Raw genomic sequence first — 20,980 nt, 5'->3', positions numbered from 1 at the left:
GAAGATGGGTTAGTTTGGTAAGGAGGATTCTAGGCATCCTTACATGGACTCTCCAGCCTCTCCGTAAGCTATTCCATGTGGCTTCCATTGCAACATGGGCTCTGAGTCCACTCTTGAACTTCACTAATAATTGACAAGTTGTATCTATATTAAGAGTCAATTATCTATGTGGTAGCAGACTTCCCAGTATCATGATGTTCTATTATGAAGGTTTTATTTGTTTCGGAAGAGTGTGGTGTAATACATGGTCTTGCACCCATGTCCCCATCTTCCAAAGTTAATATTAGTACAGTGAGAGTGCTAGCAAAGCATGTATCTGTTGGCTCCATATTTGGCTACTGTAAAAAAACATACACATCTAAATGGACATCACAGAACTCTGTGTTCCATGCAATGTGAATAAAGTTTTATAGGTACATGTTTCACCTGTTCTATACCTGTGCATTTTTTTCACCTGTTCTATACCTGTGCATTTTTCTTACCTGAATGTAAGACCTTGCTTTTCTCTGCATTGAATTTCATTTTCTTAGATAGGACACATTGTTCAAGTCTATCAAGGTCCGTCAAGTCTGTGAAGGTCCATCAAGGTCCATCTGAGAAGGTCCATCTGAGAAGGTCCATCTGAGAAAATCCATCTGAGAAGGTCCATCTGAGAAGGTCCATCTGAGAAGATCCATCTGAGAAGGTCCATCTGAGAAGGTCCATCTGAGAAGGTCCTTCTGGGGGGTTGGCAATTCTTGCCAACTTGGTGTTGTCCACAGATTTGATGAATTCTCCTTCTATTCCCTCATCAAAATCATTTATGAAGAATACAGGGCCTAAAACAGGAACTTTGGTGTACCCCACAACTTCCTTCTTTCCATGTAGGTGTGATTCCATTACGGACTACACTTTGAGTGTGGTTTGTCAGCCAGTTAGAAATCCATCTGGTGGTGATGTTGTCTATCTCACGTTTTTCACCTTTTGTTTTTGCCACAGTTGTTAAATAAAATCACTGCGGATGTTAAGTGAATCCAGCATCCCCCATTGAGAATAGAATAGAATAGAATAGAATAGAATAGAATAGAATAGAATAGAATAGAATAGAATAGAATAGAATAGAATAGAATAGAATAGAATAGAATAGAGCTGGAAGGGACCTTGGAGGTCTTCTAGTCCAGCCCCCTGCTTAGGCAGGAAACCTTACACTATTTCAGATAAGTGGCTGCCTAGTTTCTTCTTAAAAATCTCCAGTGATGGAGAGCTCACGATTTCCAGAGGCAAACTGTTCCACTAGTTAATTATCCTCACTATTAGGAAGTTTCTCCTTAATTCCAGGTTGCTTCTCTTTTTGATCTCAATTTCAAAGCAAGATGGGTGGCATATCCATTAAATTAAAATAGAATAAAATAAATGGAAAACTCGAGGCAAGACTTTTGTCAATTCCACACTTAAATCCAACAGAGAAACAAAAAGGTGAGGCCCCTCTTTTAAAAGTTGTCTTCTAAACCAGGAGGTCTTACAGAATTCTTACAGCTTAACAGGGTTGGAAGGGACCTTGTAGGTCATCTAGTCCAACCTTCCCCCCCACCCCCCACCCCATGCAAGGTTCGCCTGGTGCACCAATTGCGACCCTACTTGGATCGGGAGGCTCTCCTCACAGTCACTCATGCCCTTGTCACCTCATGGTTAGATTATTGCAACGCGCTCTACATGGGGCTACCCTTGAAAAGTGTTCGGAGACTACAGTTGGTCCAGAACGCAGCTTCATGAGCTGTCGTGGGTGCACCTAGGTACACCCACATTATACCAATTCTCCGTGAGCTGCACTGGTTCCCTATTGGTCTCCGGTCACAATTCCGGTCACAATGTTGGTTATTACCTTTAAAGCCCTACATGGCTTAGGGCCAGGTTATCTTCGAGACCGCCTTCTACCGCATAACTCCCAGCGACTGGTAAGATCCCACAGAGTTGGTCTCCTCCGGGTCCCGTCAGCTAAACAATGTCGACTGGCGGGCCCACAGGGGAGGGCCTTCTCTATGGCTGCCCCAGCTCTCTGGAACCAGTTACCTCCTGAGGTCCAGACCATCCCCACCCTATTGGCCTTCCGGAAAGTGATGAAATCCTGACTTTTCCAGCAGGCCTGGGGCCGTTGATCTCACTCTTGTGATCTGGCGAGATCCGGCCATGAATGTCGTGAATTAGTTTTTAATGTTTTTAATGTTTTTAATTTTTAAATGTTTTTTTATAATGATTTTTTAAAATGTATTTTTTTTTTAATTTGATTTATATGCCGTCCTTCTCCGGAGACTCAGGGCGGCTTACAATGCGTTAAGCAATAGCCTTCATACTTTTGTATATTTTATACAAAGTCAGCTTATTGACTCCACAAACTGGGTCCTCATTTCACCTACCTTAGAAAGGATGGAAGGCTGAGTCAACCTTGAGCCTTGGAGAGATTCGAACCAGCAGAAATTGCAGGCAGCTGTGTTAATAACAGGGTGCGTAGACCACTGTACTATCAAGGCTCTGTTATTGTGAGCAGCCCTGAGTCTTCGGAGAGGGGCGGCATATAAATTTAATTAATTAAATTAAATTAAATTAAATGCAAGCAGGAGACCGTACACCATTTCTGACAGATGGCAGTCTGTCTCTTCTTGAAAGCTTCCAGGGATGAAGCTCCCACAACTTCTGAAGGCAACTTCTGTTCCATGGGTTGACTGCTTTCACTGTCAGACAATTTCTCCTTATTCCCAGGTCTTCAGAGTGTGGTTAAAAGAAAGTCAAGATGGCATCATAGTGGGATCAAAAACTCTGCCTGATTTTTGAGTCCATTGTTCTGACTTCTTTGACCCCACCTTATGGACATCTCTGCCTGAATGTGTTTAAAAATATCACTACCGGGCTTCCAGAAGGACATGGCCATTGAAGGCAGAGAGTGAGGGCATTGGGGAAGCCTCATGTCCATCAACACACCCACTAGCCAATTGGAATGGAGGCATTTGGGTAAGACTGAAGGAAACAACACAGGTGGATTTGACTGTTCTGGTTGTACCAGCAGAAGGGGAAACACACTATTTCTGACGCACAACATGGGAACCAGGGTGGAACAGGTCATCTCCTGAGTGGGCAAGGGGTATTCTGAGGAGGTCATCAGCCATTCCTGCCCTTCTGAAACAAAAAGTGTCCTGATTTGCCAGTCCAGAAGTGCAAATCAGCACCACACTGAGTGGTGTCATGGCAGGACAAGTGGTGGTAGTGAACCTGACACCACAAACCTGGTTCTACCACAGTCATTCACTCAAATTAAACTCTGACCCAGAATGGAATTCTTTTTAAAGTTACTGCTTTATTGATTGGACCATGGCTCAGTTAATTTTCACATGAATCGTGGGAAACTTTGACACATCCAGAAGAACGAGAATTCTGTTGAAAGCTGACTAAAACAGAATGAGCCACATTGGCTCCTAAATTCTAGTAAGGTGGAGCGATGGCTTTGACGTGCAGTTATACATCACTGGGAAGTCTTCGGGACAGCTGGGGTGCATTTTACGTCTACTTCGGACTCCTTTAAAAATCTCCAGAACTTCTTCTCAAATAAAGTGCACAGACTCTCAGAAGCGCATCCTTTGAAAGACATCTCCCTGAAGAGGAACTCTGAAAAAAATTAACCAACATGGTAGTCAGTAACATCTCTACAGTACCCCATCCTTCAAAAATGGGGAAGGAGAAAGTATTGAAAATTCTGGTTGGGAAACTAAATGTGGCAAAAGGAATTGATTGCTTTTGCAAAATGTTTCAGGAAAGACCATGGGTGCAACTTAAACGGGAAGAAATATGGGGGGTGGGGAGGAGGAGGAGGAGGAGGAGGAGGTGGGGAAGGGGAAGGGGATGGAGGAGAAGGAGATGGAGGAGGAGGAGGAGAAAGTAGACTGTGACTGTTATATAGTTTAACTGCTTATCTAGTTGAGCATTTATTATTTGCCCTACCTTGAACTGTAAATTAGAAACAGTGAAGACTTAAAGCTCACAAGATTTTTAAAAAGTTATGTGCCGGCATCTTACTTTCTTCTATTACTGTTTTGAAACTTTGATAAGCCTTTAATCATAGTGAGATGGGCACAGTGCTGTCTAATTTAGCTGTTTAATTGGGATGCTGCTACAAAGGTATCCCTGTTTATCATCACAGGTACCGTCTAGGATCAGCTGCATTTTGAATCCCTTCTACTCCTTCTGTTCAAGAAGGCTCCGAATAACTGCTCCAAAATCCTGATTTCTCAAGACTGGCCTCCCACTGTTGTTGCAAACAGATGTTATTGAGTTGGCTCTGCTTGATGTGGTCTGCCAGCAGCCTGGGAAGCTGGCAGTAGAGTCGCACAGTGAGGAAGCTAGGGAGAAACATTGGCCAGTCCTGGAGTCTGGGGAAGGCTTGGATGAGGACTCTGCATCAGAAGCAGAGAGGGGGCCAGGGCCATCTGGAAGTTATGTGCTTCCTCCGGAGCCTCCAGAGTCTGACGTCAGCGAGGCAGAGGAACAGTAGGAGCCTTTTCCCAGTGCACGCATGTGCAGAGCTGCCAGAAGGCAAGAACAGCTAAGACAAAAGGGGCGACTCGGGAGTAAGGCCAGGAGATGATTGGCCCCTTCCATAAGGCATAACGGAGGAGCAAAGGCGCATGAGCCTTTGCAGGAAGCAACTTTGTTCGTGCTGGTCAGTTAAAATTCGGAAGCTCTGTTTTGACTCTGTGCTCTGGGTGGCCTTGCAAAGCTAATTGCCAATTAGGTTTTTGGCAGCGTGTCAAGGGAGATAAAGGTGGGTGCTTATTAGCCTTATCCTGAAGGACTGTGGCAGACTTCTGTTGGACTCTTTACAAACTATTTGTGACTCTTCATGGGCTGGGAATGAACAGAATTCACAGCCGTTGAAATGGAATTCCATTGTCTCAGGAAGCCTAGGTGAGAACACCCACTCTCAAATCACAATTCTAAAGGGAGCCTGTCCTTACCACGGTTCTTTCCAGTTATAGTCATACACTGGTTTTCAGTTCCCTGGCAGGAAACCAGGTATTCATTGCATTCAGTTGAGGTGAGTCCAATGCATCCAGGACACTGAAGTCCATTGGGTCGGTGGACTTGGGGTTCAAGCACTGCCAAGAACAAGAGTGAGAAAATGATTTGTATGACTCTCCTCTCCCTGCTGCCTGCTTTATCAGACTGGGTAAGGCTAGGCTAGGTTGTTGCACATCCTTTCTCTTAAGAAAGGTCTTTTTGTGGGACCTAGGAAGCTTACTATGGCAGCCCCTGCCCCAGGGAAGACCTTTCCCCTGGAGTTCCAGAAGCCACCCTATTTTTTAAAGCTCCCATAAAGCATGGGAGAACAGGTTGATCCCTCAAACTATATTTCCCTGGAGATCCAGGGAGTCTTCCTGGATTTTAAGCTCCCAGAAAGCATGGGAGGGCTGGCTGATCCCTTAAGTTAGATTCATCCTATTTGGGAATCTCCAGCTGTAGGTAGACAGATGGTATTGCATGGGATTCAAACCCTCATTTGGAAATTCAACTTTGTGTAATGCCTGAATTCTAGTCGTAATTGATACATCAAGCAGGATATTCCCTGGGAAAAAAATAGGAACTTCTCTCCCATCTGTGTAAAAAGTAAAACCCTTCCCACAGGGGCATGACACCCATCTCTCTCTGCCCTGAGAGCTTCTGGAAACAAATTCCTTGTGTATCTAATCATACTTGGCGAATAATTCTGTTCTGTTCTGTTCTGTTCTGTTCTGTTCTGTTCTGTTCTGTTCTACCCTACCCTACCCTACCCTACCCTACCCTACCCTACCCTACCCTACCCTACTCTACTCTATTCTACTCTCTTCCATTCCACTCTACTCCACTCCATTCCAGGAAGGTGAACTCAAGACAGATTTTCAGACTCTGTTCATGGGATCTGCTCTGCCTAAACAAAACCTATTATCCTCTATTACGGTGGGTTTTTTTTTCAACCTTGGCAATTTTAGGATGAGAGGACTTCAATTCCCAGAATTCTTCACCCAAGAAACGATCGAGTTTCTTTCACTCCTTAGTGAGAGAAGTTTTAAATACAGGGTTAAGGTTTAACCCTTTGCTCTGACAAAGTTGCAATCAGAAATGGGCAGCCCTGCAGAGATTAGAGTTCGCCGCACAGGGTCCTTCAATATTGTCCATTGGGGCTGAGATGGGCTTCCTAGAGCTACATACCAGGAGGTGGCAGAGTTTGACATTCATCCCCCATACAGCAGGCTCGTTTGGCCCTCACTGTTAGTTCATTATGTAGATTTGTCTCCACGTAGTCAAGATGGCAAGTGTCAGAGGTGCCACAGGCTGTTGCAGTGAAAGTGATGGACAGAGGGACTGCACAGGTGCAAAACAAAGAAGAGAAAGGCATTTTATTTGAGATTCAAGGATTCCTTGGTAGGTTAAAACACTGAATGACCACTAGATGGAAATAGCAGGTAGTCCTCGATTTACGACCACAATTGAGCCCCCAAATTGATAAACGAGACCGTTGTTACGTGTGACCATCATCAATACACACCAAGTGTGGCCAAGTGTCCAAATTCTGATCACCTGACCACGGGGATGTTGCAACGGTCATAAGTGTAAAAAAACAGCCACTGAAACAGCATTCAGTGCCGTGGCAACTTTGAACGGTCCCTGAATGAATGGTTTAGGACCACCTGTATCGAGGGCTACCTGAATCTGTCTAACTGTCTATCCCACGACTCTTAATATTTCATACCTCCTATCACTTCAGTTTGATACATAACACAAGTATCTTCCTTAGCATCACAGGTTTTTGTCCAGTAGTCGGTACAATTCTGGCCATACTCCATACAAATCTTGCATTCAAGAGACATGCCTAGAGGAAGAAGATACAACATTGTTTCTGGATGCTTTCTGTGGACACCCGAGACCTGCCTGGAGTCCTGCTATCCGAGGCAAGGTTCTTGAATTGCTCCCAATGTCTTCTCACCTGTAGCTAAGAAAGTGCCAAAGAGGCAACAGAATAAGAAGGACTTCATGGTGGAGAACACGATGATTGATGCCCAGGGCAATCTGGATAGAAATACCTGGAAGGGAAGGAAGAAAGAAACAGGACTTGGAACACAATGTCGGTATAAATTTCTCATAGTGCCAGTTTTCAAATAACAATAACAAACCACTTTCAAGAATCTTTCCTCCCTTTTAATAGCTTTTTTAAAAATAGGAAGAATGGAAAAAAGACAAATCTAGAAACAAACATCACTCTCAGAAGGGATTATGTTAGCTCCTGGTAATAACTGCATTTTTCTCCGTTGCCGGTTTGGCCACTGAAGTCAATGGCTTAGTTATTACCAAGATGTATGAAAGTTACTTCATTAAAAAAAAATCATTATTGGGATCTATAGGACTTGCTTTGGTTGACATGGGTTATTTCGGTAGACATTAAGTGTGTCTAGTTTAATGAAAAAAAGGACTGGGTTGGTAACACCACACTTGGAATACTGCAACCAGTTTTGGTCACCACAATATAAAAAAGATGTGGAGACTCTAGAAAGGGTGCAGAGAAGAGCAACAAAGATGATTAGGGGACTGAAGACTAAAACATACGAAGAACGGTTGCTGGAACTGGGTATGTCTAGTTTAATGGAAAGAAGGACTAGGGGTGACAGGATAGCAGTGTTCCGATATTTGATGGGCTGCCAGAAAGAAGAGGGCGTCAACCTATTCTCCAAAGCCACCTGAAGGCTGGAAGAGAAGTAGTAGATGGAAAATAATCAAAGAGAGAAGCAACCTAGAACTAAGAAGAAATTTCCTGACAGTTAGAACAATTAATGAGTAGAACAACTTGCCTTCAGAAGTTATGGGTGCTCCATCATTCAAGGTTTTTAAGAGAAGAGATTGGACAATGATAGAGTTTTCTGCTTAAGCAGAAAGCAGGTTGGACTAGAAGCCCTCCAAAGCCCCTTCTAACTCTTTTATTCTGTTTTTCTGCCTTCCGTTGAGCTCCCAGATCATTTGAAACACTGGATGGGGACCCACCATCATCTCCATCTCACACATACACCCATACACAAATTTCCCTGGCTTTCAAGATAAGTTTCAGAGAAAACTTAAGTTGGAAGTAGAGTAAACTCCATTCTTACTATCTACACAACAAACAAAGGCTCCCTGTGTCCTTCAACCAAGGTCAGCATCTGCCCACCTTGAAGTAAGATAAAAAGGGAAGGGTAAATCATGTGGACCTTCACAGAGGAAAGCCAGAATACAAATATGCATAGGATATTGTCCCCTGAAAGGAAACCAAGTCTTGGTTAGAAAGATCCTCAACCCTTAAGAAGGAAGAAGGAACTTACGTAGAGCTTCAAGAAGCTGCAGCCAGTAATTTTTCTCAGAGACTATCAGATGCTACCAGTCAATGGGCACAGCTCCTTCTCCCCTTTGTGTTTCCTTTTTGTAGGAGAGCTAGAATGTTTTTGGAAACACCTTTCAGCTGCCGTTATCCCTCTGGGATATATTTACTTTCCACCCAGATAGAGAATTTTTTAAAAAGGTAAATCTTTGGCCCGTCCACTGTCCTTGATTGCCTCAAAGATAACCTGAGGCAATCGCCCAGAGGGGCTTGACCTCTTCTGCTCTTGGAGCCAATTCTCTGTAACCTGCTGGATCAGCCTGTGAACATGATAGTATTATTTGGGATTAAAAATTCACCAGGTGGTCAATATAGATTTCAACAGTGGGAGAGGGAAATGGCTAAACTATTCTGGAGCAGTTGGAAGTCAGCTATTCACAAACTGTCTCTGTGTGCCATAAATGGGGACAGCAAGTGGGAAAGTTAGGTGATCAAGTCTTATAAATTCTGATTGTAAATGGGAAGTTTGGAGTTGGATCTCATGGTCTTGATTGCATAACCAGTAAAATCTTAAATCTGTATGGGATCTTGAGTCTTCCATTGAGGGCCAAGCCCGACAGAGATAACCTGGGTATTCCAAGATAATCTGAGACTTCCCTTGAAGAACGAAGGGGAAAGGATTTTCCAGTCAAATCTCCATTTTTCTTAAACAGATCTACTGTCAGGTTCCAAAAAGGCAGGAAAGACTCCAAATGCAAACTTGGTTTGTTAATTCTTGTTTACTCCCCTTCTGGCACAAACTGACAATCACAGGAAACAAACTCAATGAACTTCTTGTTAGGGTTACTTGCCCGTGCTCCCCACCACCTTTTAACTACTCAGCACTGCCCCACCCATTCATGTGTGCTGCTCTCTCCCACATGACCCAGAACTGCAAAGAGGCAGGCATCAGCCTGCCATCTGGCCCAGCCGCTATAATCTCATGACTCCAGTTTGCTTAGCAGCCATGTCTCTGCCCCAACGTCTGCTTTCAGGCTGGTCCAGCCACTGCCCTTTGTCAGAGGTGGGCGGAGATTGACGGGCTGCTTCCTGGCTGCCACTGCCATTCCACGGCTCACCCCGATGACATTATCACAGAGCAACCGCCTCTCAGCTGTTTGGCAGTAATGTGTGCTGCGCTGGGCAAGTTCCTGGCCCACAGGCCCATCCCAGCCATCTTCTGCAATGCTGCCGCTTCTTTGCCACCTGGGGAGGTGAATGCTGGCTTGGCAGCTTGGCGGGCAGCTCTTGGGTGGTGGTGCAGCATGCCCCGACCAAATGGCAGCTCCAGGCCAGGTGGTGCACCGGAGTTGACATGTGGTCCCCCTACCATGAAGACAGCATCTAGAAAACAGCACGGTGAGTGGAGGGAGGCAGAGGACCATTCCCTGCCGGCTTCCCAGGATGTTTCTGATGAAACCTAGTGACTAGCCGAGGGGCTCGTACATCAGTATTGGGTACCCATGATGCTTCGGAGAGGGGATACCCCTTCCATAGAATGAGGTACTGCTACTGACCCCCTATGCCTCTGGGCATCTAGTACCTCTTTCACCTCATAGTGTTGCTCACCGTCTACTGTTATTGGTAGGGGTGGCTGGGGGGAAGGTCCCCTGATGTGGGAGGAGTGGGCCGGACAGAGCAGACTGCAGTGGAAAACAGGGTGTGTTTTCCCCAGCAGCCGAGGTAGTTGGAGCTGAACCGTAACGGTGTTAATCACCTTCACTACGAAGAATGGCCCAATGAATTTCGGGCCTAATATCTTACATGGGACTTTTAACTTCAAATATTTGGTGGAAAGATACACCCACTGACCCACCTAGAAAGCTGCCTGTGGCCTCCGTTTTTTATCACCTTGCAGTTTATACTCTGTGGCTGTGTGCTGCAATGCATCTTTGACCATCTTCCAGACCTGTTGTGTCTGAGCCACCCACTCCTGTAGGTCTGGGGTTTCCTGGGGACATTCAGCTATTGGCACAAACTCCCTCCCAGTAGCCACTTGAAACAGGTGAAGCCAGAAGTTGACCGGAAGACTCGTGGCGAGACAGTTGGGGAATTAGCAGGCTCCGATGAGCCTGCTAAAACCCGGACTGACAAACAGCTGCCAAGGGGTCTTCGGACTGGAACAGTCCTGTAGGGATGGGGAAGAAGGAGAGGCATCTTGGAAGACCAAGAGGAACAGGCAAGTTCCTTGAAGGTCAGAGGAAATTCTCTCTGATTCGGCAGCGGGGGCGCAGCCATTGCAGCTGTCAAAAAGCTGGGGCAACCGGGCTAAGTATAGAGCAGGAGCAGTGACTGGAACGGAGTTTTTGAAGCTGGGTGAGTGACAGCCAACCCACAGGCAAAATAACAAAAAAAAAAAAAAAACCTTTTAAACTTGAAAAAAACCCAACGTAAAAATAGTGGCTAATGGGCATGGGGGGAAGAAAAGAGGATGTATGAAGCAGAATTTAAAGGGACAAAAAGCCAAAAAGAAAATTGACTCTTGAATAAAATTACCTGGAAAACTTTAAAAACTAGAAGAAGTAACCCCAAAACTGGCTAAGGATTGGAAAGAAAATAAATAGATCATTTTTTTTGAATATTAAGGAAAATAAAAGAGAATTGGACAATAAGCCCTGCAACAGAAGTGCTGTATAACTAAAAGATAAATAAAAGATAAAAAGAGGGGGAAAGTATTGTTTAATTTGGACTAGACTACAAAATTGATTTGGTATTTTCAAAGTTAAAAAGAAGAAAAAAGAAGCTAGTGAAGATTGTTAATGTGGAATGAAACAAAATGGATACTTTGTCAGACAACTAAGAGGAAGAAGAGGAGGATATCTTCTGTTATGGGCTGGAGATGATTGGAGACATGGTGGACATGTGGGTGAGGTCTTGAAATTTCTTTTGAGCGGGGAAAACATGGAAGCTCTCAGATTTGGGTTTTCCCAGATGTGCCAATATGACACCTTTAATAAAAGTTAGCTTCGAGGAATTTCAAGCCTTGGAGTTTGATTTCATTGAGGGTGTTACTTGGAACCCTGACACGGAGGCAGAGAGGGGGCCAAGGCCCACTGATAGTTCTTTGCTGCCTCCAGAGTCTCAGGAGTCTGACATCAGTGAGGCAGAAGAACAGTGTGAGCCTGTTCCCAGTGTGCGCATGCGCAGAGCTGCCAGAAGACAGGAACAATTAAGAAAATGGGGTCGACTTGGGAGTAAGGCTTGGAGATGATTGGCCCCTCCCATAAGACATAAAAGAGAAGCAACAGGACGTGAGCTTTTGCAGGAAGCAATTAGTTCATCTGGTCAGTAAAAGCTCTGGAAAAGCTCTGTTTGACTCTGTGCTAAGTTTGACCTTGCCCTGCATTTGGCAATTAGTTCTCTGGCAGTATTCCAAGGGAGATAAGGTGAGTGTTTGTAAACACTCCCCTGATAGACTGTTTGAGAAGCCTTTCAGACTGTGAATGACAATAATTCACAGCCATTTGAATTAAAGAGGTTTGCCAGGACTAAGTTTGTGCTGTTTACTTTCTAAGGAAGCCTAGGTCAGAACAGAGACCTTGTAGGTCATCTAGTCCAACCCCTTACCCAAGCAGGAGACCCTACACCATTTCTGACAAATGGCAATCCAATCTCTTCTTGAAGGCCATTCCGAAGGCAAGCCATTCCATTGGTTGATTGTTCTCACTGTCAGAAAAATTCTCTTTATTTCTAGGTTGAATCCAGTCATATTTCTAAAATGATACTCTTGCAGATAGAAGAGCCCTTTTAAACATATTTTGGGCGGAAGGAAGCGCAAAGTTAACCCCATGGTACTACTTTAAAGAACATGAGCAATGTTTTTGGATATCTCCTCTCTCTCTTTTTCTTTTCCCTCCCATGCTGGCTGGGGAATTCTGGGAGTTGAAGTTCATCCAACTAGTCAACTTTGAGAAACAGTTTTAACAGGATTCTGGGAATTGAAATCTACAGTATATATCTATATATCTTCAAGTAGGCTAAAAATCCATCAAATAAATAAAACAATTTAAATTAATGTGTTTTATTATATCAAAGATTAGATTTCATATAATCAAACCACACCACTTTCTCTGGAAAGAAAGCCAAAACTAAAACTAAAACAAAATAAAAAAATAAAGACAAATGGGCAATTCCAACTCAGCCTCTTGGCTTCTTTTATTTTATTTTATTTTTTAATTTCTGAGAATTAGTTGGCAGGAAGAATCAGAAGTTAAAAATGTAAGTTTTCCATTCAGAGCCATTCCCATGGTTCTATTGGATGAAACTGCTGACCTTCAGATTCCAAAATGGTGATGGAATTATTCAGAAGGTGTAATTTTGACGGCGTCTCTACATTCAACTTTTATCAGACCATTTCTATGTTCTTCGTGCGTTCTATTGCTCAATCTCAGTTCTGGACAGGAAGAAACGCATCCTTTGATATTATAAGCGATTTCTACAGGAACTGCAGAAATAACCAACAAGATACCGGTCAGAAAAACAGAACAGCAGAGTTGGAAGGGGCCTTGGAGGTCTTCTAGCCTAACCCCCTGCTCAAGTAGGAGATCCTATACAATTTCATACAAAATGGTTGTCCAATCTCTTCTTAAAAAACTCCAGTGAAGGCAAGCTGTTCCACTAATTAATTGTTCTCGCCATCAAGAAATCTCTTCTTATTTCTAGGTTGATTCTGAACCAGGGGTAGGATTTAGCCGGTTCGGACCAGTTTGGGTGAACCAGATATTAATTTTAATCTGGTTTGCTGCTCTTCCCAGGAGTCTCCATGTGGCCCATTTTGGATGTAAGATAAGTGCAGGACCCACACGGAGGTTCTGGGAGGGCGAAAAATGGGCCAACCAGAAGTACCAGCAATCCAGAAACAGGCTCATTTCCAACTTCTGGAGGCCTTTGGAGCCTGGGAAGGGTGAAAAATAGGCCTACCGGAAGTACCGGAAATCCGGAAATGGGCTCATTTCTGGCCTCCGGAGGGTCTCCGGAGCCCGGGGGTGGCCGTTTTCGCCCTCCTGGAGGCTCAAGGAAAACCTCTGGAGCTTGGGGAAGGCGAAAACACACACATCCCTGCCATAGTGCCGAAAGCCGACTTGGCCACGCCGCCACAGCCACAGCCATCCATCAATCAGGCAGAGAACTGGTTACTAAAATTTTTCAATCCCACCCCATTCTCAACCTTGGTAACATATGAACTATAACATGTAGAATTCCTGAGCCAGCCATGTTGGCTGGGGAATTCTAGGAGTTAAAGTCCATACTGTCAGGTTTCGATATCGTCTCAAATAAAATAAATTGCATTTCCAAACAGATAGTCTTTGAAGAAATCTTTCATTTTATTAAGCACGACAATCTGCCCCCGATCGTGGCGTAGCCAGCTCTGACTTCCTGACCCCAAACCCTCCCTTTCCGTTCCCCAAATCTCTGCCTCTCATTGGCCTTCTTCCAATCACTCTCCCCATATCTACTACCTAAGCTCCCAGGAATGTCCCCCCTCCCTCTCATCTCCTAGGGGATATTATCTTCAAGGAAAATAAGTAGGTGAAATGTCAAGCGTCCTCTTGCCAGCTGCCCCCTCTTCTTCTTATGTCAGCACTAAAGTAAATGCAGGTTTACGTGCTGACACATACATTTTCAAGCTGTGAAGCTTGAGAAACATTGACATTGGTTTTGCTGTATAGTGGGGGAGGCTCTGAGCATCCCCTTGTATGAACCCCCCACGGATGGCATCATCCCTTGCCTGACTGCTGCAGCAGACAGTAATATAAATATAAATATAGATATATAGATATAAAAGAATTACATCTTTCTTTTCTGTATCCCACAAAATTAATGCATTTGGTTTCGTCTCCTTTGCAAGAAGCTTCATATTCAGTGCTGTCCTCTGAGAATAGACCAAGAATGCCAGGACAGACGTATCCATTTGGATGGGAGAGGGGCAGTCCTGCAAAATAAAATATCATCATCAACAACAACAAAAGGAAGTGAAAGATTAGCAAAAAAGATCATCCATGCCAAAAGTCTGTGAATTTTCCACCCCCTTCACCTTCCTGCTCGTGTCTTAAGGTGCTTTTTGCAAAAGGCAACTGGACTGTCTTTGTTCTTCCTTGAAGACAAAGAGGTTGCAGGAAAAAAATGCTTTTAAAAGCCTCTGACAATCAGACAACTCAGCTGGGATTGTCAGAGGCTTTTAAAAGCATTTTTTTTTTTCCTACAATCTCTTCAGCTGAAGAGGTTGTAGAAAAAATGCTTTTAAAAGCCTCTGGCAATCAAACAACTCAGCTGGGATTGTCAGAGGCTTTTAAAAGTGTTTTTTTCTACAATCTCTTCAGCCGAAGAGGTTGTAGAAAAAAATGCTTTTAAAAGCTTCTGACGATCCCAGCTGAGCCGCACAATCATCAGAGGCTTTTTTTTTTCCTTTTAAAAGCATTTTTTCATTGGAAGAGGTTGTAGAAAAAATGTTTTTAAAAGTAAAAATAAAAGCCTCTCATGATCGCGCGGCTCAGCTGTGCATGGGGTGGGCGCAGGGGTTTTCGCTACCGGCAAACCACCTGCCACCATCGCTACCAGATCGGGCGATCCAGTCCGAACCGGGAGTATTTCACCCCTGACCTCACCCCATTCCTAAGAGGTCTGTAAGGGGTATGTATAAACGCACCAACGTCCCTGCCCTGCTGTCGCCTTTTATTCATATCCATTTCATGTATTCATAATCATGTTTATACTTATATCTGTTATCTTCCGTCTTTGACAAATAACAAATAATAATAAAATTATATATATATATATATATATATTTGCTTTAATTTATATGCCGCCCTTCTCCGGAGACTCAGGGCGGCTTACAATGCGTTAAGCAATAGCCTTCATACTTTTGTGTATTTATTCAAAGTCAGCTTATTGCCCCCACAATCTGGGTCCTCATTTCACCTACCTTTGAAAGGATGGAAGGCTGAGTCAACCTTGATAATATTATTATATATTATTATTATTATTAATAATAATAATAATAATAATAATAATAATAATAATAATAATAATAATAAAAATTTTAACCTGAGACCCATGTGGGAAGCTGAACCAGTAAATCAATGTCAATAGATTGACAAATTGGATTTTTTAAAAAAAAAAATACCCGTAAAAGATTATCAGCAAGGACTAAATCAGCAGTCTATTGTTGGATGGGGAGGGGAGGAAGTTTGACTGGGCAGGAAGAAAAATCCGGTCACTCACACACACACACAAACCCCGTATGACCCTCTGAAACAAGGAGAGTGTTGGGTCCTAGACCTTCTGAGCAAACATACCAGGAAATGGGCGGCCTTCACACTTTTCTTCATCACAACAATGGATTCTTCCTCTCACATAGGTCTCATGTCCAATATTGACATCGAAGTGCTGAAGTTTGCAGAGGCTGGATGAGAAGCAGTTCTTATGAACGGCTCGCAAGGAAAGTGGTGCTGTGCGGAGGAGGAAAAACAAGGGAGAAGAAGTTAATTTGGTGGATTTGTGGAGTTTTGGAAACCTCCCGCCCAAGGCCGTGATCACTTGAACCATGATAGTGGATAAAAGCTTTAAGGAGGGGCAATTCTGAAACATCCCGAACAACCTGTGTGAGGGCCTTGTGTACATTGTGTTCCTTGCCTCCCCCTTCTGTTCTCCAGCAGACACCTGTCTTTACAGGCAGTCCTCGCCTTACAACAGTTCACTTAGTGACTGGGATCCTCTTTTGCGACCTTCTGACAAGCCAAGTCCATGGGGAAACTAGATTCATGGAACAACCGTGTTACTAATTTGAGAACTGCAAGGATTCTCGTAACAAATGTGGCAAGAAAAGTCGTAAAACAGGGTAAAATCCGCATAACAAATTTCTCACTTTTTTTTTTTTTTTAATTTGATTTATATGCCGCCCTTCTCCGGAGAATGGAGAATGGAATTATAATTGATTAGTATTTAAGATTTGTAACGGGTTTTGGGGGATAATGGCATAGTTAAATAGATAAAATTGAGGGAAATAACTGAGTAAAAATATTAAGTTGTGTTAATCGAAAATTAAGATTTGTTAGTGATTTGTATTAATTTGTGACCGGATCAAAAGCTTTGTTTTGAAAAAAATATGTTTTAAGTTTATGTTTTTAAAAAAATATTTAAAAACTTTTTAATAAAAAAAAAAGAATAGAAAATAAAACAAAACATTCACAATATTTAATAATTTTTAAGGGATTTTTTAAATATTTGTATTATCTGTATTTTATCTTGGCTGTTCACCGCCCTGAGTCCTTCGGGAGTAGGGCAGTATAGAAATTTGATTAATAAATAATAAATAATAATAAATACAATGCAGGCTAAAGGAAAACTGCTCTGTGTTGTACCAAAGAAGCCTCTACACTGTAGAGTCTACAGAATAGTAGAGGTGGAAGGGACCTTAAAGGTCTTTTAGTCCATCCCCTTACTCAAGTAGGAAACCCTATACCAGCGATGGCGAACCTTTTTTCCCTCGGGTGCTGAAAGTGCGTGCGTGCGTGCGTGAGCATAACACCGCACACACACGTGTGTGTGTGTGTGTGTCCCTCCGCAAGGACTTGGAGGCAGACACCGCACCTCTGAGGAAAAGAGGAGGCCGAGAAGCCCTGGCTGTCACCCAGGAGAGAACTGCGGAGGGACACATCACATGCCCGTCGCCCTAGCCGCTTACAATTTTGTATTGTAAGCATTGTAAACTGCCTCTTTTCCTCAGAGGCGTGGTGTCCGCCTCCAACTCCTTGAGGAGGGACACACACAAGCCCCTGTCGCCCCTATTTTCCAGTCCGGGCTGCTCGGCAGGCAGGCTTTTATTTTGTCAGCCCAAGGGTCGGGGGAGGTACGTAGCAAATCGCCTTGTCTCTGCAGCATCGGTCATGTGACTGAGTGGGTGTTGCCAACTTGATGTCACTCACAGCAAGCTGCCGCCCCACCTTGCCATGAGTGACTTCGGTTTGGCCACACCCACTCAGTCACATGACCATCAAGCCACACCCACCAAATAAGCCATGCCCACAGAACCAGTAGTAAAAAAAATTTGGAATCCACCCCTGGCTCAGACGATATGTTGAGAAAATTATTCCTCCAGGAAAGGAGACCTTAGAAAAGATTCTCCTTTGATTGGAAGGAAACGAGGGGAGCGGTCACTGTGGTTTTACCTGATGAAATCTCCAGCAACACCTTGCCGCATTGATCTTCTGGAGAGTGACATTCCTCTACGTGACCATGGCCACAATCATTTCCCACGTTGTAACACATTTCACATGAGTGACAGCTTCCTGAAAAGGAGAAAAGAAAGAAAAGAGCGTGCCTGATTAATTCTATTATCTTAGTTATGCCTTCCCCCGAGTGCTTCCTTATTTTGAAATGTCAGGGTTGAGGAATCCAATTCCTGAAGAGTCAGGAATTTGGTGGAGGGAAAGGAAAGTCATTCAGCAAACCAAGAAATGCTCAAAAGAGCAGGGAGAAGGGCTGGGCATTTCAGGAGAGTTGATATGGGGACAAGGGCTGCGTTGCACAAGGGCAGTAAGGTGACTGCTTTCCATTCAGAAGATCGCAGGTTCAGCAATATCTCTGCAGGTGGTGGTGGTAGGAGAGACCCTTATAGAATGGGGGTCACCCAGAGAAGGGAAGGGAAGGGAAGGGAAGGGAAGGGAAGAGAAGAGAAGAGAAGAGAAGAGAAGAGAAGAGAAGAGAAGAGAAGAGAAGAGAAGAGAAGAGAAGAGAAGAGAAGAGAAGAGAAGAGATGGAAGCGACCTTGGAGGTCTTCTAGTCCAACCTCCTGCTTAGGCAGGAAACCCTACACCACTTCAGACAAAGGGTTGTCCAATCTCTTCTTAAACACTTCCAGTGTTGGAGCATTCACAACTTCTGGAGGCAAGTTGTTCCATCTGTTAATTGTTCTAACCGTCAGGAAATTTCTCCTTAGTTCTAAGTTGCTTCTCTCCTTGATTAGCTTCTTGTAGTGCCTTCAGGGTGCTTTGGAGAATAGTTTGACTCCCTCTTCTTTGTGGCAGCCCCTGAGATACTGGAAGACTACTTCATGTCTCCCCTAGTCCTTCTTTTCATTAAACTAGACATGCCCAGTTCCTGCAGCCGTTCTTTTTACGTTTTAGCTGCCAGTCCCCTAATCATCTTGGTTGCTCTTCTCTGCAAAAGAGACCTTGAACCTGCTAAAAGTTATGATGAAGCCACATGCATCGGGACATCACTGCAGTAATCCAATCATGCAATGACCTCACTGAGTTAGGGAACATCTGTGTCATTAGCAAGACAACACAGTGGACGTGACATCACTTGCTCCAGTGGTGTGTTCCTCCCGGTTCGGTCCGGTTCGGCCGAGCTGGTAGCGGTGACGATATGATGTCACCGAACCGGTTCTCCCCCCCCGCCCTCCCACCCCCCCAAGTTATTCTTACCTTTTATTTGGTCCCACCCCCAATCTATTGCTACCTCCTGAGTCCCAGCTGATGACTAGAGGGAAAAAAACTGTTTAAACTCTTGCCACGGGGCTTCAAAGGGCCGCCCTATAGCTGATCAGTGTTAAAAACAAACAAATGAGTCGGGTCGTAAGTGTGAGGACTGGTCGTAAATGTGAGGACCTTCCAGAAATGACTCTGACCAGCTAGCCACGCCCACCTAGTCACATGACCTCCAAGCCACACCCACAAAATAAGCCACACCCACAGAACCGGTAGTAAAAAAATTTAGAACCCACCCCTGACTTGCTCCCATTCAGAAGTACTTGAATAAGACAAATGAAGCAATGTCCCAATGGTGCTTTTTCAAGAGGCAACTGGATTTTCTTTGAAGATATTTCCCTTCTCATCCAAGAAGCTTCTTGGATGAGAAGGTGAATTGAAGAAACATCTTGGGTGAGAAGCTAAACGTCTTCAAAGAAATCAAAGTCTTCAAAGAACGCAAAAAAAGTCCAGTTGCCTCTTGAAAAAGCACCTTTGGGACAACCATGCCCTGGATGACTGCTAATCCTCATGGACAAATAAATCAGGGGCATCAAACAAGTTGTGATGTTCTTCAGCTCTTTCTAAAGCTTTGCAAGGTGATAGTACAAGTTACACTGGGCTGAGAATTGGAAGAGTAACCAGTGGAACAGTTAACGTCATCCAATGTATCCAGAGGAACTGGTCACAGCCACAGACAATATTCTACCTTTATCCTTTTCCAACCGGTTCCTTGTTAAATACCTGTTTCCCCAAAAATAAGACCCAGCTGGAAAATAAGTCCTAGCATGATTTTTTAGGATGCTGGTAATATAAGCCCTATCCCCCAAAATAAGCCCCAGTTAAGACTGTCAGCCAGATGGATGCATTCAGTACCGTATTTCCCCAAAAATAAGACCTAACCAGAAAATAAGCCCTAATGCATCTTTTGGAGCAAAAATTAATATAAGACCCGGTCTTATGTTCAGGGAAATATGGTTATACATGTAACCTCCAAGCTAATTTATATCCAATACAATTCAAGTAAGTGGAAAATATTTGTAAATAGTTATCGGTCATTAAGCTGCCATCAAGTCTTGAAAGGTAAAACTTGCTTTGGTATTAAGCCTGAACTGGACAAGATAACAGGAGTAGGAAGGTACATATTACTCATAAGGATGTCTACATAAAACTCAGCTTCTCAAAGTTTCCAACTTTTCAAGACTGAGTGGCAAGAACTATGGGGAACTGAGGTTTGCTTAAGTGCAGATTGAAGCCTGCACAACATTTGCATGCCTACTTCCAGATGATTTCATAAAATCCTGCTTGCCTCCAAACAGCTGGCATGATGTTGAAGATGGAGAAATTGATAACATTGAGAACAAGACTCAGAATCCATTTGCCTCAGGACATTCTGCAATATCATCTCCTTACCTCTGGCTACAAAAATGAAAAGAAGACAGATGATCTGTAGAGATTTCATGGTTCAAGATGAAGATCAGAGCTGGATAGGATATGTTGACCTCAGTAAAGTTCTGGACTCTGCTGAAACCAGAGACTCTTCGCTACATGAAACAGACACAGGTTTAAAAATGGGAAACCCCTCCCATATTTTAGGGTCAGCCTGCTAATCCAAAAGCAAACACAACGTTGGTTTGATCCAAAAAGCATTTCAACTTAGGTGACCATCTAGAAAATTTGCAATGCTGAGAACATAGCCTTGAAAACACTTCTATTCTTTTTTTTATTATTGAAAAGTTTTACAAAAGAAAAGAATTTCCCCCCCCCAATATTCCCCCCACCCTTTCCCTCCCCTCTCCCCCGAGACTTCCCAGAGCAAAATACAGGGTACTTCAATTAACAATCATAAGCTAAATTAATCTATCTATCCTCAGACTACTAAATCCCCCCCCTGAAACCTTAACTCCACTATAGATAACATAATACTTCTAATACTTAACGTTCATTCATAAGCTATTTGATATTTTCTTGTCTGGTACTTATTTTGAATATAATCAATCCATCTTCTCCATTCCGATACGTATCTTTCTTGTGTATAGTCCTTCAAATACGCTGAGATTTTCGCCATTTCTGCTAAGTTCGTTACTTTCAGTATCCACTCTTCAATAGTAGGCAAAAAGTCCTT

General features: G+C 43.6%; 2 protein-coding genes across 2 annotated transcripts; both read right to left on the bottom strand.

Annotated features, from left to right (window-relative positions):
* Positions 1 to 3,308: 3,308 nt before the first annotated feature.
* Positions 3,309 to 8,492, bottom strand: LOC139321192 (phospholipase A2 inhibitor gamma subunit B-like). The gene is made up of 6 exons (XM_070949843.1): positions 8,352 to 8,492; positions 6,989 to 7,085; positions 6,755 to 6,874; positions 6,214 to 6,366; positions 4,983 to 5,123; positions 3,309 to 3,636 (listed from the first exon to the last, which is right to left on the bottom strand). The coding sequence occupies exons 2-6, from the start codon at positions 7,035 to 7,037 to the stop codon at positions 3,494 to 3,496; spliced, it is 606 nt and encodes a 201-aa protein (XP_070805944.1). The 5' UTR covers positions 7,038 to 7,085; positions 8,352 to 8,492; the 3' UTR covers positions 3,309 to 3,493.
* Positions 8,493 to 12,391: 3,899 nt separating this feature from the next.
* LOC139321238 (phospholipase A2 inhibitor gamma subunit A-like) lies at positions 12,392 to 20,532 on the bottom strand. Its single transcript, XM_070949896.1, has 5 exons — positions 20,269 to 20,532; positions 17,554 to 17,673; positions 15,682 to 15,834; positions 14,178 to 14,318; positions 12,392 to 12,830 (listed from the first exon to the last, which is right to left on the bottom strand). Exons 1-5 carry the CDS (start codon positions 20,315 to 20,317, stop codon positions 12,685 to 12,687), a joined length of 609 nt encoding a protein of 202 aa, XP_070805997.1. The 5' UTR covers positions 20,318 to 20,532; the 3' UTR covers positions 12,392 to 12,684.
* Between the last annotated feature and the right edge of the window lie 448 nt (positions 20,533 to 20,980).

This window comes from Pituophis catenifer, unplaced genomic scaffold, assembly GCF_029215685.1.
Source record: "Pituophis catenifer annectens isolate HBS135680 unplaced genomic scaffold, rPitCat1.0.hap2 SCAF_9, whole genome shotgun sequence".
Taxonomy (NCBI): domain Eukaryota; kingdom Metazoa; phylum Chordata; class Lepidosauria; order Squamata; family Colubridae; genus Pituophis; species Pituophis catenifer.
This window is presented reverse-complemented; position numbering and strand designations above follow the sequence as displayed.